Raw genomic sequence first — 18679 nt, forward strand, 5'->3', positions numbered from 1 at the left:
AAATCTGAACAGACCATCAATATCTTTCTGCAGCCTACAGCTATCCTCCTTGCTATCTATCACACGGCCAATCTTTGGGTTGTCTGCAAACTTCTTGATCATGCCCCCTACATTTACATCCAAATTGTTAACATACACCACAAAAAGCAAAGGACCCAGTACTGAGCCCTGCGGAACGCCACTGGAAACAGCCCTCCAGTCGCTAAGATACCCAGTCAACAATTACCCTTTGTTTCCTGCCACTGAGCCAATTTTGTATCCACCTTGCTGCATTTCCCTGGATCCCATGGGATTTTATTTTTTTTTTAAACCAGTCTGCCATGTGGGACTTTGTCAAAAGTCTTGCTAAAATCCATGTAGACCACATCAACTGCACTACCCTCATCTATCTTCCTTGGTACTTCTTCAAAAAATTTGATCAAGTTAGAGTCATAGTTTTACAGCACAGAAACAGGCCTTCCAGCCCAACGCGCCTGCGCTGACCATCAAGCACCCGTCCTAACTAATTCCATTTCCCCGCACTTGGCCCGTAGCCTTGTATGTTATGGCGTTTCAAGTACCTTGTTGTAAGACATATCCATGACCAACTGATGGAAAATCCAAACAGCTTTTTAGCATTTGCAGATCACTACCAAGATTAATTTGGGAACAAGCAGTCTCTCGATTTTATCCCTAATTTAGAGTGCGCTGGAGCATGACTATTAACTCTTTGTCTCCTCCCAAAAAGCAAATATTTCAGCACATTCATTTGGTGCTCAGCATAGAGCACACTGAGTTATCAGATCGGAGTCCCAATACCCACCTATCCTCATTCCGAAACACTACCCACAGTGCAACCACCGTCACACAGAACATTGCGAGAAGCAGCAAACGAACTTCAATTGTTCTTTTAACACATGAGAACCTGAAATAAATTGAAAACTATTACCATTTGTGGATATATCTGTACAGGATAAAGGCATTTACAAACTTAACTCCAGTGTGGTTGGGATTTTTTGAATAGCAAGGGAACTTTTTTTTTTGGGGTACAACAAATGTTGGGCCAAATCCTTCTGCTTGCTGATGGCACAAGCTCTCTTTATATCACCTGAGTGACAATTTTCCTTGCAGCTTCACATGGAATAAAGGTCTGTGTATGCACCTATAGAGACAGATAGAGAGAAACAGATGACCACTCTGAAACTGCACACCATTTATTGGCTGCATCTGAACAGGAAGAGGCAGCATACAACCAAATGGGCAAGAGGCCATTTTGCCTAAAATGTGGTACAAAAATAATCACTTGTCCCGGTTTCTGTTTATTTTTCCTTCCCAGCTTGATTTCTATGCTGCACGACTCTATGACTAACTACGACAGCTCACTTGCCAAATTTTCATCATTCTGAGCCTCTGTTCACCCAGCAAAACAAGTCAATATTCCCTCACTCCATAGTGTGGAGTGGAATACACCTGGGACAATATTTGATTGATGCACCAGTTTAGTGTTAGTTGATGTGTACCAACATAGACTCGTACAGCATAGAAACAGGCCCTTCGGCCCACCGCGTCCATGCTGACCATAATGCCTATCTATACTAATCCCACCTGCCTGCATTAATTCCATATCCCTCTATGCCTTGCTCATTCAAGTACCTGTCCAGATGCCTCTTAAATGTTGCTAATGTTCCTGCCTCCACCACTTCCTCAGGCAGCTCATTCCAGATACCCACTATTCTTTGTGTGAAAAATTTACCCCTTTGATCCCCTTTAAACCTTCTCCCTCTCACCTTAAATCTATGCCCTCTAGTTTTAGTCACCCCTACAATGGGAAACAGACTCTGGCTATCTACCCTATCCATGCCTCTCATAATTTTATATACCTCTGTCATGTCCCCTCTCAGCCTCCTTCGCTCCAGGGAAAACAGACCCAGCCTATCCAATCTCTCTTTATAACCTTGGCCCTCCAAACCAGGCAACATCCTTGTGAATCTTTTCTGCACCCTCTCTAGCTTAATCACATCTTTCCTGTAGTGCAGCGACCAGAACTGCACACTGTACTCCAAATGCAGCCTAACCAACGTTATGTACAATTGTAACATGATGTCCCAACTCTTGTACTCAATGCCTCGGCCGACGAAGGCAAGCATGCCATACACCTTCTTCACCACCCTGTCTACCCGTGTTGCCACTTTCAGGGAACTATGTACAAAGAACAAAGAACAGTACAGCACAGGAACAGGCAATTCGGCCCTCCAAGCCTGCGCCGATCTTGATGCCTGCTGAAACTAACACCTTCTGCACTTCCGGGGACCATATCCCTCTATTCCCTTCCTATTCATATATTTGTCAAGATGTCTCTTAAATGTCATTATCGTACCTGCTTCCACCACCTCCCCTGGCAGCAAGTTCCAGGCACTCACCACCCTCTGTGTAAAAAGCTTGCCTCGCACATCCCCTCTAAACTTTGCCCCTCGCACCTTAAACCTATGTCCCCTAGTAACTGACTCTTCCACCCTGGGAAAAAGCTTCTGACTATCCACTCTGTCCATGCCGCTCATAACTTTGTAAACCTCTATCATGTCGCCCCTCCACCTCCGTCGTTCCAGTTAAACAATCCGAGTTTATCCAAACTCTCCTCATAGCTAATGCCCTCCAGACCAGGCAACATCCTGGTAAACCTCCTCTGTACCCTCTCCAAAGCCTCCACGTCCTTCTGGTAGTGTGGCGACCAGAATTGCACGCAATATTCTAAGTGTGGCCTAACTAAGGTTCTGTACAGCTGCAACATGACTTGCCAATTTTTATACTCTATGCCCCAACCGATGAAGGCAAGCATGCCGAATGCCTTCTTGACTACCTTATCCACCTGTGTTGCCACTTTCAGTGACCTGTGGACCTGTACGCCCAGATCTCTGCCTGTCAATACTTCTAAGGGTTCTGCCATTTACTGTATACCTCCTACCTGCATTAGACCTTCCAAAATGCATTACCTCACATTTGTCCGAATTAAACTCCATCTGCCATTTCTCCGCCCAAGTCTCCAACCGATCTATATCCTGCTGTATCCTCTGACAATCCTCATCATTATCCGCAACTCCACCAACCTTTGTGTCGTCCGCAAACTTACTAATCAGACCAGCTACATTTTCCTCCAAATCATTTACATATACTACAAACAGCAAAGGTCCCAGCACTGATCCCTGCGGAACACCACTAGTCACATCCCTCCATTCAGAAAAGCACCCTTCCACTGCTACCCTCTGTCTTCTGTGACCGAGCCAGTTCTGTATCCATCTTGCCAGCTCACCTCTGATCCCATGTGACTTCACCTTTTGTACCAGTCTGCCATGCGGGACCTTGTCAAAGGCTTTACTAAAGTCCATATAGACAACATCCACTGCCCTTCCCTCATCAATCATCTTCGTCACTTCCTCAAAAAACTCAATCAAATCAGTAAGACACGACCTCCCCTTCACAAAACCATGCTGCCTCTCGCTAATAAGTTAGTTTGTTTCCAAATGGGAGTAAATCCTGTCCCGAGGAATCCTCTCTAATAGTTTCCCTACCACTGACATAAGGCTCACCGGCCTATAATTTCCTGGATTATCCTTGCTACCCTTCTTAAACAAAGGCACAACATTGGCTATTCTCCAGTCCTCTGGGACCTCACCTGTAGCCAATGAGGAAGCAACGATTTCTGTCAAGGTCCCAGCAATTTCTTCCCTTGCCTCCCTCAGTATTCTAGGGTAGATCCCATCAGGCCCTGGGGACTTATCTACCTTAATGCTTTGCAAGACACCCAACACCTCCTCCTGTTTGATAATGAGATGACTGAGACTATCTGCACTCCCTTCCTTAGGCTCATCATCCACCAAGTCCTTCTCCTTGGTGAATACTGATGCAAAGTACTCATTTAGCACCTCGCCCATTTCCTCTGGCTCCATACATAGATTCCCATCTCTGTCCTTGAGTGGGCCAACCCTTTCCCTGGTTACCCTCTTGCTCTTTATATATATATATATATAAATAAAAAGCCTTGGGATTTTCCTTAATCCTGTCTGCCAATGACTTTTCATGACCCGTTTTAGCCCTCCTAACTCCTTCCTACTGTCTTTATATTCCTCAAGTGCTTCCTCTGTTCCTAGCCTTCCAGCTCTTACAAATGCTTCCTTTTTCTTTTACTTGCACCCCAAGGTCTCTCTGCTCAACAACACTCCCCAAGGTCCTGCCATTCACTGTCTATGTCCTGCCCTGGTTTAACTTCCCAAAATGCATCACTTTGCACTTGCCTGCTTTAAAGTCCATTTGCCAATCCCTTGCCCACTTTCCCAGTTTATCTATATCCTGTTGCAACCTTAGACAACCTTCTTCACTGTCCACTAAACCACCAATTTTGGTGTCATCTGCAAACTTACTAATCATACAGTGATTAGTCTTACTTTTTTAAATTTATTCATGGGATGTGGGCATCGCTGGCCAGGCCTGCATTTTATTGCCCGTCCCTAATTGCCCTAACTGAGTGGCTTGCTAGGCCATTTCAGAGAGCATATAACAGTCAACCACATTGCTGTGGGTCTGGAGTCACATGTAGGCCAGACCAGGTAAGGACAGCAGATTTCCTTCCCTAAAGGACATTAGTGAACCAGATGCGTTTTTACAACAATCGACAATGGTTTCATGGCCATTAGACTAGCTTTTTAATTCCAGATTTGAACCCATGTCCCCAGAGCAATACCCTGGGTCTCTGGGTTACTAGTCCAGTGACAATACCACTACGCCACCACCTCCCCCCACAAACTTACTACATACAGTTGTACTTAAACCACAATTTGCTCTGATATTAATGATGCTTCTACCAAGATGCATTAGGGAGAACCCCAGACAGAAGGACAATAAAACAAAATAAGCTAAAGCAATATTAAAAGAGGAAAATCATAGCTTACTTGCACTTCCAATATGGGATTCTTTTCACTAGTGCAGCCAAACAATTGTACAGACTAACCACTGCAGCCAAAGCAAAGATGCCGATAACCACATACACTAGGGGAGAGAGAGAAAAAAAGACAAATTGCAGCAAGCTTTCCAAATACAAGTGGCAGACTCATTCTGTATTTTGTTAAAATGTTTTAATCTACTCATGAATTTTGTGCTCAAGGCAACTACTACAGCGGAACTGATAAAGACTTTGCCAACTTCCCACCAATCTGGTTGGTACAGAGAGAGTTTTGATCCATCTGACAGCCCCAACTGGCCCACCTGAGAGAAGAGCTACTGAACCTCAAGCTGATGTTTAGTGAAGGGATTCGAGCCACTGCCCACTGCCTGTTTAAACAAAGTGGCATCAGAAAGGGAAGGACAAGGGATGTTAGTGCTGTACAACAATTGAAATATCAGTGTATCTCACCTCCATCTCTGGAAGAGAGGTGACATTACCAACACGGGCCATCCTGTGACAGACACGGACAGTTTAGTACAGAATTAGAGGCAGCTGTGCTTTGGGCTGATACAGGGACTGTTTAGGACTGCCCACTTCACTTGACATGGGGCCTTACAGCCAGTAGACAAAAGCAACTTTTATTTCAATGGGCTGGTAACCAGCTTATCTGGTATATTTATAAAGTACATTTTTGTATCAATTGTACTTTAGTCCAGATTACAGGAAGTACTTCAATATCTTGTTCGCATGAAGTGGTTTTCACCTTTATCCAGTAGAGTTTGGTAGTCACCTCAAAAATGCATTTGAGGCAAGTTTGCAATTACAGAACAGCACCCCAAATCCAGAATAGCAACCGTTCCACTTCCCACATTTAATCATCAGAGTGATGCTAATTTATTACCAAATCATAGCCGCTTTAGTGATGTGAACCCACACCGGTCAGGAGCTGAATGGAATCCATCAATAAATTAAGTGCAGCCACCACACTGCTCTGGGGTGGACTGAAATGCAAGTGCACTGTCTCACTACAATTCAACCTTCCCCAACCAAATGGTCAGTGTCACTGGAATCCATCAATGCTTTATCATTTTTAAACATTTAAACACTAAAAGGAACATTTAAACTTTACTTCAAGTAAGCTACATGGTTCAGACTAAAGGGAAATTAATGAAACTTCTTCATGCTGGGTTTTCTTTTATAAATGGAAAAGTTACCATGCACAATGCTCTTACCTAGCCACTTGTAGAAGAAGTACAACAGAACAATCATCACAGAACAGACAATAACAAAAACCACAACAGTAACTGGAGTCAATGTAGCCGAAGACTCTCTGTTCTTGTGCCCTGTAGTCTGTAGTCTGGAGTCAGATGGCGATGAACTTCCACTGCGCCCCGAAAGGAAATAAGAGATTGTAAACTTTAAACAGTAACTGTTTTCAAAGTCAGATCCCGCACTGGTCATTTAACAACACTCCATTATACTCTCAATGACAAGAACTTTTGCTAATCTCCAACAGACAACACAAGTGTCACATGACCCATTTATAGGGACCTGATCTCAGTACAAATACACTGGGATAAAACTGCTAAAGCAAGAAAACAGTTTTGCATTTATTTCTAGAGGGCAGACAGAATTCAAGAACATCTACTTAGCTTTCACCTGTTAATTACTAGGTAGCTTGAAAGCAGAGAAGTGGATCTGAAACAAGCAGTTACACCAGAAAGAGGGGAACAGCTTGTAGGAGGATACCCAAGATCAGGATTTGGTGCACGTGCTTAGTGGGGAAAGGACCACCCTTCTCTCCCCACCCCACAATTCCAACAAGCAGAACAAAATTAGGGATTTCACCTCAGAATTGAGAATGTTCAGTGCTCCCCAATAGTTAAGGCAGCAAACATGAGGATTAAATATGTCACCCCACACTAGGGACAATTGCTCATTATGTGGGAAAATCAGGACAGCTGCTCAGAGCTCACTGTCCATAACAAAAATAGTCCCCAGCCATTCCTGGTTCATTTTGTAGAATAAGTGGCTATTCTACCCAGACTAGAAGGTAAAGGGGAGAATTTAGCATCAAGTCATCACAAGCACAAGTGTATCAGACTCCTTAGTAATAATCTCATACTAACAATAGAACACAGAGCACCTTATCAATGTGCATTACAAAAGAAAGGATCAAGCTTCAAACCATCTGATTTTCAGCTGCTGGTTCCCTACCTTCCATCTTCTTCCATCCCATTCCAGTAACTCCCGACAGTAACAGTAACAACAGCAATAATGAAGATGATTAGGATGCTGTAGTCCAGAAGGGGTACAGGAGGGGAATAGAGTGCAGCTGAAATGTGGCTCCCTAGCACCTAGAAACAGAAATTACACTGAATACAGGGAATAAGATCAGACAGACATTGCCCAGACTATACTCTGCTGGGATCTGAATATCCGCCCATAGCTTAATTGAAACGTGCACCAAGATAGATTTATTTTATCCGTGATATTGAGACATGTTCCAAGCTCTTTTGTGAAAGACAATTTTCACTTCTCACTTTTTAGAGAGCTTGGTATCTCAAACTGGATGGGGGGGGGGGGGGGGGCAGGGTGAAGGGGTGGTGGGAGGAAAAGATGTTCCATTATGCCCTCTCCCCTCCTGATTGCCAACAAGGTGGGTAGGCTGAGGGTTGATTAGGTGCCTATCACCCTCCATTATTTGCATCAGTCTCAGGTGTCAGCAGAATAGGAGCATCAATACTGACCCAATGAGCTTACAAGACATGTGGAGGCAGAGCTGAATAGCAGGAACCATGGCCAATACTTTCCTCCCTGATCCAGCAAAGTGGAGGCCAACTGTATCAGAGTTTAACAGAAGATGCAAACCTCATACCTTCCTGGTTTCACAGTTCAACAATTCACAGGTTAAGCTGCATGATCCACCTGGACAGCATTAGCAATACAACATTTCCAGTTAATCAATCAAGACAAAAACAAAACAAAAAACAAATATTAACCTGGAATATTTGGAACGCTAATTTAAAATAAAAGCGGAAACTGAAGAGGGTCATAATATTCACCTCAGGCAATGTGAATAGTGTACGCACTACACATGACATTATATAACAGAACCTTTACAAATGAAGCAGATGTGCAACAGGGGCAGAGTCACAACTTTGAAGAGCAGGATTTTAAGAAAAGGAATCTTCAATAAAGGTGCTTGAAGATATGCCTGAATTTTGAAGTCGCAAATAGGGAGCTGCTGTAGAGTCATAGAGAGATACAGCACTAAAACAGGCCCTTCGGCCCACCAAGTCCGTGCCGACCATCAACCACCGATTTATACTAATCCTACACCAATCCCAATTTTGACAGAAGCTAAGCCCAATCTCACAATGACAACCAATAAAATCCTTTATTTTTAAGAGGAATTATTTCTCGAGGATAGGGGTCGAGATGCAGTGCCCAACTCAACATATCACATAACCAAAAGTTAAATATTAGTCATGCGTAGGACCGATGGATTTTTGATAACAAAAGCACAGGCAACTCAATATGGAACCCTTGCAAATTTCACATTTAAAACAAAAAAAGATGGATCTTGTAATCATTTATATTTGGACTTACTATACTATCTACACTGGCAACCACCAGTGCACAGTAAGAAACCTATACAGGAAGACAGATAGGTTAGTGGAACAGGCACAACTGGCAAATGCAACTTAATGCAGAGATGAGAGGAACAGGAAAACAATAAATGTGCACATGAAAAGATACTGAAGGGTTTGGATGAACAGAGGACTTGGGTTTCAAATAATCCTCTGCAAGAGCAAGTGCAGCAAGGTAAAGTCACAAAAAAAATTCAATATCATCTTGGGTTTTATAAACAGAGACAGGGAGCACAAGTGAAGTAATAATGAGAAGTTTGTATAAAACACTGGTTAGACCACAGTTAGAGGACTGTGTGCAGTTTTGGATGCTCCATTATAGAAAAGTCATTAAAGCCCAGAGTGTACAGTATACATTAACCAGGATGGGAAACTACACTTTCGAGGAGGGGCTTGTGATCTGGATTACTTACACTGGCAGAGAAGATTTAAAAAAATGAAGGGTTGATAAGAACGAGTAGGGAAAAACAGTAATAATGAAGGGTCAATTTCAAACTGTTACTAAGGATGAGGACAGTTGGGAGACACTTTCTGCTGAAGGTTGTCAGAGCATGAATTGTTTTACCACAGAGTGGTTGAAACATCAGATCACTGCACCTTATATCAGGAAAAATATCTGCACCAGGAGGAAGATGCATGGCTATGAGAAAAGAGAACAGGGCAACAGGATTTGTTCCAGATTGCTCGAGCAATCTTATGGTTCTTTGCCCTTACACTAGAACCACACTGCTTTCCACATCATGTCCTATCTTTTGCTGGGAAAGTGGCATCCCTGCTCCTCTGAAGCCAGCTATGGGAGGTGTGCCAGAGTGGCCTAGCACAACTTTTCCTCCTTTCCTGGAGGCCAGTGCCTGGTCTCAGTTCACCAATGCCCAAAAAAATAAGTGAGAGCCCAAGACTTGTCACACCATGACATGGCAAGCCAGGTTGGAGGAAGAATCCACCCCTTTTGTATTTGTAACAAGGCTGACAAGATACAACCAATAACCTTAAAAGTGAAATAATTAGGTGAGGGGGAAAAGTCATTACCTTTTTCATGGACAGTACATCACTATAGCGGATTAGGGCTACTGGAATTTTTAGCTCCTCATAATCGGACCGATTACCTGAAGGAGGAAACTAAACACAGATTATCCATGAGTAAAGCACACAGCAACAATCATGTCCTACACAAGCCAGAGGCATTACTAAAAATGTTACTACCAATTATGGATACAAGCAAACAATGAAATTTTAGATCTTCCCTCCCCGCAAAAAAGTTGTCTCAGCTGAAATTACAGGGATAACACCACTCAAAATCATGTCCATTGTTTCTCCTTCCCCCACCCCTAAAGTAAAAAAGTGGAAACTCAGCTGCTCAGAGACACCAGTCAATAAACGTCCCAAGGGGCTTCACAGGAGTGTTATAAAACAAAATATGACACTGAGCCACAAAAGGAGATATTGGGTCAGATGAACAAAAGCTTGACCCAAGAGGTAGGCTTTAAGGAGCGTCTTACAAGAGGAAAGTGAGGTGGAGAGGGGGAGAGGTGTAGGGAGGGTATTCCAAAGCTTAGGGTCTAGGCAACTGAAAGCACAGCCACCAATGGTGGAGCCATTAAAATCAGGGATGCTCAAGAGACCTGAATTAGAGAGCGCAGAGATCTTGGAGGGTTGTGGGGCTGGACAAGATTACAGAGATGGGGAGTGGCGAGGCCATGGAGGGATCTGAAAACAAGAGAATTTTTAAATCAAGACATTGCTTGACCTGGAGCCGATGTAGGTCAGCGAGCACAGGGATGATGGGTGAACAGGATTTGGTGTGAGTTGAGACACAAGCAGCAGAGTTTTGGATGGCCTGAAGTTTACAGAAAGCAGTATGTGGCAGCCAGGAGTGTGTTGGAATAAAGTCTAGCGATACCAAAGGCATGAATGAGGGTTTCAGCAGCAGATGAGCTGAGACGGGCAAAGTCAAGCGATGTTACGGAGGTGGAAATAGATGGTCTTAATGATGGTGCGAATGTAGTCAGAAGTTCATCTCAGGGTCAAATGTAACACCAAGGTTGCAAACAGACTGGCTTAATCTCAGACTGTTGGCAGGGAGAGGGATGGAGTCAGTAGCTAGGGAACGAAGCTTGGAGTGGGGACTGAAATCAATGGCTTCAGTCTTCCTAATAGTTAACTGGAGCAAATTTCTGCTCATCCAGTACTGGATGTCGGATAAACAGTCTGATAATTTGGCAACAGCGGAGGAGTGACGAGAGGTAGTGGTGAGGTACAGCTGAATGTCAGTGTACATTTGAAAACTAAAGTTGTGCTTTCAGATGATTTTTTTTTTAGATTAGAGATACAGCACTGAAACAGGCCCTTCGGCCCACCGAGTCTGTGCCGAACATCAACCACCCATTTATACTAATCCTACACTAATCCCATATTCCTACCAAACATCCCCACCTGTTCCTATATTTCCCTACCACCTACCTATACTAGTGACAATTTATAATGGCCAATTTACCTATCAACCTGCAAGTCTTTTGGCTTGTGGGAGGAAACCGGAGCACCCGGAGAAAACCCACGCAGACACAGGGAGAACTTGCAAACTCCACACAGGCAGTACCTGGAATCGAACCCAGGTCCCTGGAGCTGTGAGGCTGCGGTGCTAACCACTGCGCCACTGTGCCGCCCTTGATGTTTAGAATGTTTCAGAAACATCAATATCTTCAGCACTGGCAAAATTCCAACACAAACCCAAAACAATTAGTATTACTGGACAGATCAACCATTCCATCCTTTCCCCCACCCAAATGGTTAAATTATGAAGACAGGCTGCATAAACCTGGCTTTCATTCCGTTAAGTTTAGACAGTTGAGGGGCTATCTAAAGCAACACATTTAAAATGATTACGTGTTTGGATAGGGTAGATACAGAGAAACTACTCAAGAGACTTTTTCTTGTAGCCATAGTATATATGTGGCTGGCCAAGTTAAGTTTCTGGGCAATGGTGACCCCAGGATGTTAATGGTGTGGGATTTGATGATGGTAATTCTATTGAATGTCAATGGGAAGCGGTAAGATTCTCTCACACTGGAGATGGTCACATTACCTGGCACTTAAGATAAACAAGGGATATGCAGCAACAGCATGTAAGTGGAGTGGAGATACAGATCAGTCACGATCTAATAGAATCGTGGAACAGGCTCAATGGGCTGTTGCTAATTACGAAAATGGGACTACAACCAGCTTGGTAGCTCCAATGAATTATTTTAGGCTCACCCAATTTTGACAGAAGCTAAGCCCAATCTCACAATGACAACCAATAAAATCCTTTATTTTTAAGAGGAATTATTTCTCGAGGGTAGGGGTCGAGATGCAGTGCCCAACTCAACATATCACATAACCAAAAGTTAAATATTAGTCAAGCGTAGGACCGATGGATTTTTGATAACGAAAGCACAGGCAACTCAATATGGAACCCTTGCAAATTTCACATTTAAAACAAAAAAAGATGGATCTTGTAATCATTTATATTTGGACTTACTATACTATCCACACTGGCAACCACCAGTGCTTTCGCAAAGTTTTCCTGGGCTATCTGTGCCTTCTTTATGAACGTGCAGTTCCCTCTCATCACCACAACAAGCTTGCCCTTTATACCCTCTGGAGGCACATCTGTCGAGTCACAGAGTTTGGTGTTGATCAGATCTTTTAACTGGTAGTTAGTCTACACAGAGACAAAGAAATATAAATAGCAACAATGGATGAATTTTTGTATTCTGAAAGTTACAAAGAACGCATTAAATTCACACAAGACAATGACAAGACACCTTGCACACAGCATGCTGTTGGCTGATGTGGGGGGTTTTGACATTCATCAATTGATTTGTTGTGATGCAGCCGGAGAATTGATGGAACTGCAAAGGACACAGGTGACAAGATTCCGGATTCAAGTCCAAAATAGAATCTACAGAAGCCAGGTTGCTCAGTGTCAAAGTCGCCACAAAAACCACCTGTGTCTGCAGCAAACAACCATCTAACAGGACGAGTTTTTAAATTTGCTCGTATCTCAGTTCCAAAGTGCAGCCAAAGATATCCTAAAATGTAATCATTGTGGGGGACTTCATATAGACTAGGACAATGAAATTGGCAGCAGTGGTCTCGAAGATGAGTTTGTAGAATGTTTGAGAGACAGCTTCTTGGAGCAATATATTGTGGAGCCAAGTAGGGATAAAGCCATCTTAGATCTAGTATTGTGTAATGAAGCAGGGCTAATTAGCAAAGTCATAGTACAAGATCCACTGGGAAATAGTGATCATAATACCACTGAATTCCATGTTAACATGAAAGTGACATGCTCCAATCACAAACAAGAATCTTAAACTTAAGTAAAGCCAACTACATTGGCATGAGGGGAGAACTGGCTAAGGTAAATTGGGTAAATAGACTAAAAGGTATGGTGATAAATGAACAGTGAGAAACCTTTGAAGAAACAATTCAAAGGGTTCAACAAAAGTACATTCCGTTCAAAATCAAAAACTCGTCCTGAAAGACCCATCCGTGGCTCACTCAGGAAGGAGAGTATTAGACTAAAAGAGGCTTACAATGTTGCAAAAAAAAAAAGAGTAGCATGTGAGGATTGGGAGTGTTTAAAAACCAGCAAAGGTCCACAAAAAAGTTGATAAAAAAAAGAAAAAACAGAATGAGAGTAAACTAGGCAGCAATATAAAAGTTCTTACAATCTGTTTTTATAAGTACATAATAAGGAAGACAGTAGCCAAAGTAGACATTGGTCCCTTAGAAGCAGAGACAGGAGAAACCTGTGAGCCTTACTTCGGTTGTGGGTAAAATGTTGGAAAAGGTTATAAGAGACAGGATTTATAATCATCTTGAAAAGAATAAGTTCATTAGAGATAGTCAGCACGGTTTTGTGACGGGTAGGTCGTGCCTCACAAACCTTATTGAGTTTTTCGAGAAGGTGACCAAACAGGTGAGTGAGGGTAAAGCAGCGGATGTGGTGTATATGGATTTCAGTAAGGCGTTTGATAAGGTTCCCCACGGTAGGCTATTGCAGAAAATACGGAAGTATGGGATTGAAGGTGATTTACTGCTTTGGATCAGAAATTGGCTAGCTGAAAGAAGACAGAGGGTGGTGGTTGATGGCAAATGTTCATCCTGGAGTTTAGTTACTAGTGGTGTACCGCAAGGATCTGTTTTGGGGCCACTGCTGTTTGTCATTTTTATAAATGACCTGGAAGAGGGTGTAGAAGGGTGGGTTAGTAAATTTGCAGATGACACTAAGGTCGGTGGAGTTGTGGATAGTGCCGAAGGATGTTGTAGGGTACAGAGGGACATAGATAGGCTGCAGAGCTGGGCTGAGAGATGGCAAATGGAGTTTAATGCGGAAAAGTGCGAGGTGATTCACTTTGGAAGGAGTAACAGGAATGCAGAGTACTGGGCTAATGGGAAGATTCTTGGTAGTGTAGATGAACAGAGAGATCTTGGTGTCCAGGTGCATAAATCCCTGAAAGTTGCTACCCAGGTTAATAGGGCTGTTAAGAAGGCATATGGTGTGTTCGCTTTTAATTGTAGGGGGATCGAGTTTCGGAGCCACGAGGTCATGCTGCAGCTGTACAAAACTCTGGTGAGACCGCACCTGGAGTATTGCGTGCAGTTCTGGTCACCGCATTATAGGAAGGATGTGGAAGCTATGGAAAGGGTGCAGAGGAGATTTACTAGGATGTTGCCTGGTATGGAGGGAAGGTCTTACGAGGAAAGGCTGAGGGACTTGAGGTTGTTTTCGTTGGGGAGAAGGAGGAGGAGAGGTGACTTAATAGAGACATATAAGATAATCAGAGGGTTAGATAGGGTGGATAGTGAGCGTCTTTTTCCTCGGATGGTGATGGCAAACACGAGGGGACATAGCTTCAAGTTGAGGGGTGATAGATATAGGACAGATGTGAGAGGTAGTTTCTTTACTCAGAGAGTAGTAAGGGCGTGGAACACCCTGTCTGCAGCAGTAGTAGATTCGCCAACTTTAAGGGCATTTAAGTGGTCATTGGATAGACACATGGATGAAAATGGAATAGTGTAGGTCAGATGGTTTCACAGGTCGGCGCAACATCGAGGGCCGAAGGGCCTGTACTGCGCTGTAATGTTCTAATTCTAAAAAAATTATCATGGGGAATAAGGAAATGGCAGAGGCATTGAACAAATATTTTGAGTCTGTTTTCACATTAGAACGCATAAGTTCCATCCCAGAAATAGGCAGTAATCTAAGGGCTAAAACGAATGAGGAAATTCATATCAGAGAAAAAGTATTGGAGAAACTTAAGGGACTAAAATCTGATAAATCTCCAGGACCTGATGGCCTACATCCCAGGGTTCTAAAAGAGATAGCTGCAGAGATAGTGGATGCACTAACTATGATTTTCCAAAATTCCTTAGATTCAGGAACGATCCCATCAGATTGGAAGTTGGCAAATGTTACACTGCTTTTCAAGAAAGGCAGCAGAGAAAACAGAGAACTACAGGCCAGTTAACCTATCAGTGGTTGGGAAAATGCTGGAATCTATTATTAAGGAAGTCTTGACAATGCAGTCAGAAAAGCATTGTATGATTAGAACAAGTCAACATGGTTTTACTAAAGGGAAATCCTGTTAGACAAATTTATTAGAGTTTTTTTTGAGGAGGTAACTAGTGGGGTAAAGGGGAACCAGTAGATGTAGTATACCTGGATTTCTAAAAGGCATTCAATAAGGTGCCACACAAAAGGTTAATTGGCAAGATAAGGGCTCATGGACTTGGGGGTAATATATTAGCATGGATAGAGAATTGCTTCCAGTCTGTTAACCGAGTGGGCATAAACAGGGAATTTTCAAGTTGGCAAACAGTAAATACTACAATGCCACAAGGATCAGTGCTGGGGCCTCAGCTATTTACAATCTATATTAACGACTTGGACAAAGAGACAGAGAGTAATGTATTGAAGTTTACTATGATACAAAGGTGGGTGGAAAGGTAAACTGTGGAGAGGATAGAGAGAGGCTGCAAAGAGATATAGACAGATCAAGTGAGTAGGCAACAAGATGTCAGGTGGTGTATAATGGAGGGAAGTGTGAAGTTGTTCACTTTGGTTACAAGAATAGAAAAGCAGAAACAGAAAAGGTGTGAAACTTGTGTCGATGGTCAAAGAAACTTGGGTGAACTTGTACAAGGAACGCAGAAAGTTAGCATGCAGGTACAGCAAACAATTAGGATGACGAATGGCATGTTGGCCTTTATTGCAAGGGGATTGGAGTACAGGAATAAGGAAGTCTTGCTACAATTGTACAGGGCTTTGGTAAGACCACATCTGGAATACCGTATGCAGTTTTGGTCTCCACATTTAAGAAAGGATATACTTGCAGTGGAGGTAGTGCAGTGAAGGTTCACTAGATTGGTCCTTGAGAGAAAGGGGGCGGGGTTGTCCTACGATGAGAGACTAAGTAAATTGGACCTATACTCTCTGGAGTTTAGAAGAATAAGATGTGATGTCATTGAAACATAAGATTCTAAAGGAGCTGGATAGGGTAGACATTGAGAAATTATTTCCACTGGTTGAGGAATCTAAAACTGAAGGGCAATTAGGGATGGGCAATAAATGCTGGCCTGGCCAGTGACGCCCACATCCCATGAATGAATTTAAAAAAAACACGGGCACAGTCTCGGGATAAGGGGCCAATCATTTAGGACTGAGATGAGGAGAAATTGCTTTACTCAGTGTTGTGAATCTTTGGAATTCTCTACCCCAGAGGGTGTGGATGCTCCATCATTGAATATATTAAAGGCTGGGATAGATAGATTTTTGGTCTCTCAGGGAATCAAGGGATATGGTGAGTGGGTGGGAAAGTGGAGTTGAATCCTAAGATCAGCCATAATCATTCTGAATGCAGGCTTGATGGGCCATATGGTCTACTCCTGCTCCTTTTTCTTGTGTTCTAAATCAATGTCCTTTTGGGCTGGATTTCAGTTTTCCTTTATTTGAACAGAGTGCACAAGCCTGCATCAACCCAGTTTTGCACGCACAGTATGTGGATTTAACAGGCTTTGATTTGAGACACAGGAGCTGGATGAACAACTTCTCACAGATCCCCAGAGATGAGAATTGGCAAGAGTTTAAAACACAATAGCTGCCAAGATCATCCACAGGACTGGATATCAGCTGTTTGCCCAGACTGGCAAAGTTACAGTTAGCCTCAGTACTCAAGGTGGGGAGAAATGAGAGTGGATACATGAATGTCTGACAAGAGCAGGATTAGGCTTGGCTGTGATGCATCCCATGACTCAATAACTTGCTGGTACCATCAAGGATCAAAAGGAATACTTATCTGGTTAAGATACTGGTGGGTGTCTAGTGTCTAAACAACAACAAAAGCCAATGTCTTTTGGGAAAGTAGGGGATGTTAATTGTATAATTGAATATTTAACTACGTTCAGGTGTTGGGCCTTAACTGGTAATTCACTGCTTCTAGATATGGAGACAGACAAACTGTGTTTGCTGGGTTTGGAGGTTCAGGTTTGTGATTTGTATCTCTAAATAAGAACTTACAAAGTCCGTAAAGATTCGGCTCCAATTCGCCCCTTCACTGCCTGGCTTAGAGCAGAGGAGGAAGTGAAGAAAGCAGCAAAAGCTGAACCAAGTACAGGGCAATTTGTTTTTCTGCAGCAAGCTCATTGGAAACCAATAATTTCACTGGTTACTTACAGCATTATCCAGAGATTTTGGAAATGGCATCCATTCAGAATTGTACATGATGCAGTATTTACTTGCACCCAGAGCAGTGTCATTACTAACAGCCCTGAGAATACCTTCCTCTGCCCCTACCTGCAAAAAAAATAATAATCACCCGTTAAAGTCAGTCAGAAATAAAGATCAAAGCAGGAAACACTCAGCAGCTCTGGAGAATTGTGCAGAAACACAGGCCAGGCAGAGTCAGATACAGCGAGCCGGGGATTAACCCGCCGGGGAGGCCCGGGATTAACCCGCCGGGGAGGCCCGGGATTAACCCGCCGGGGAGGCCCGGGATTAACCCGCCGGGGAGGCCCGGGATTAACCCGCCGGGGAGGCCCGGGATTAACCCGCCGGGGAGGCCCGGGATTAACCCGCCGGGGAGGCCCGGGATTAACCCGCCGGGGAGGCCCGGGATTAACCCGCCGGGGAGGCCCGGGATTAACCCGCCGGGGAGGCCCGGGATTAACCCGCCGGGGAGGCCCGGGATTAACCCGCCGGGGAGGCCCGGGATTAACCCGCCGGGGAGGCCCGGGATTAACCCGCCGGGGAGGCCCGGGATTAACCCGCCGGGGAGGCCCGGGATTAACCCGCCGGGGAGGCCCGGGATTAACCCGCCGGGGAGGCCCGGGATTAACCCGCCGGGGAGGCCCGGGATTAACCCGCCGGGGAGGCCCGGGATTAACCCGCCGGGGGGCCCGGGATTAACCCGCCGGGGAGGCCCGGGATTAACCCGCCGGGGAGGCCCGGGATTAACCCGCCGGGGGGCCCGGGATTAACCCGCCGGGGGGCCCGGGATTAACCCGCCGGGGATTAACCCGCCGGGAGGCCGGCGCTGCAGGCCGGCCCGGTCCACAGCTTTGCGCCGGGGACAGGGAGCGGGGCCTTGCTCCGTTTCTCGCTGAAAACCGGGCCACAGTTGCGGTGACATTCGGTACAAATCCCAGCGCGGAGCCACCGCTTACCGCACCTGCCACACGCCGAGCAACAGCAGCCCCAGCGCCGCTCTCCGCCAGTCCAGGCCCATCGCTCCGGCCGCGGCCTCTCAAACTTCAATCCGGGGCCGCAATTCAATCACTACGCAGGCGCAAAGCTCAGGTTTTACCCGCGGCACTTCCGGTTTCGCTGTTTTTTTTGTTGTGTCGTCATCAAGCCGGCAGCGCCCCCGGGCGGAGCGGAGGTGCAATGACAGTGAGTGAACACAGCGCCCCTGGGCGGCACAGTGGTTAGCACCGCAGCCTCACAGCTCCAGCGACCCGGGTTCGATTCCAGGTACTGCCTGTGTGGAGTTTGCAAGTTCTCCCTGTGTCTGCGTGGGTTTCCTCCGGTGCTCCGGTTTCCTCCCACAGCCAAAGACTTGCAGGTTGG

At 44.6% G+C, this 18679-nt stretch overlaps 1 protein-coding gene across 5 annotated transcripts in view; it reads right to left on the reverse strand.

The window, feature by feature from the left end:
* LOC137352610 (signal peptide peptidase-like 2A) overlaps nucleotides 1-18418 on the reverse strand; it is a 48299-nt gene extending 29881 nt beyond the window's left edge. For 2 of the 5 annotated variants that reach the window (XM_068018331.1, XM_068018332.1), the window contains exons 1-8: nucleotides 18282-18418; nucleotides 17288-17407; nucleotides 12086-12268; nucleotides 9598-9687; nucleotides 7133-7272; nucleotides 6148-6299; nucleotides 4923-5019; nucleotides 803-904 (exon numbers count right to left, since the gene is read on the reverse strand). In XM_068018331.1, coding sequence (XP_067874432.1) covers nucleotides 803-904; nucleotides 4923-5019; nucleotides 6148-6299; nucleotides 7133-7272; nucleotides 9598-9687; nucleotides 12086-12268; nucleotides 17288-17407; nucleotides 18282-18338 — 941 coding nt within the window. In that variant the 5' untranslated portion in view covers nucleotides 18339-18418. The remainder of the gene's footprint in view (nucleotides 1-802; nucleotides 905-4922; nucleotides 5020-6147; nucleotides 6300-7132; nucleotides 7273-9597; nucleotides 9688-12085; nucleotides 12269-17287; nucleotides 17408-18281) is intronic. The other 3 variants (XM_068018335.1, XM_068018330.1, XM_068018334.1) reach the window with 2 other exon arrangements.
* Nucleotides 18419-18679: the final 261 nt, after the last annotated feature.

This window comes from Heterodontus francisci, chromosome 38, assembly GCF_036365525.1.
Source record: "Heterodontus francisci isolate sHetFra1 chromosome 38, sHetFra1.hap1, whole genome shotgun sequence".
NCBI classification, from domain to species: Eukaryota; Metazoa; Chordata; class Chondrichthyes; order Heterodontiformes; family Heterodontidae; genus Heterodontus; species Heterodontus francisci.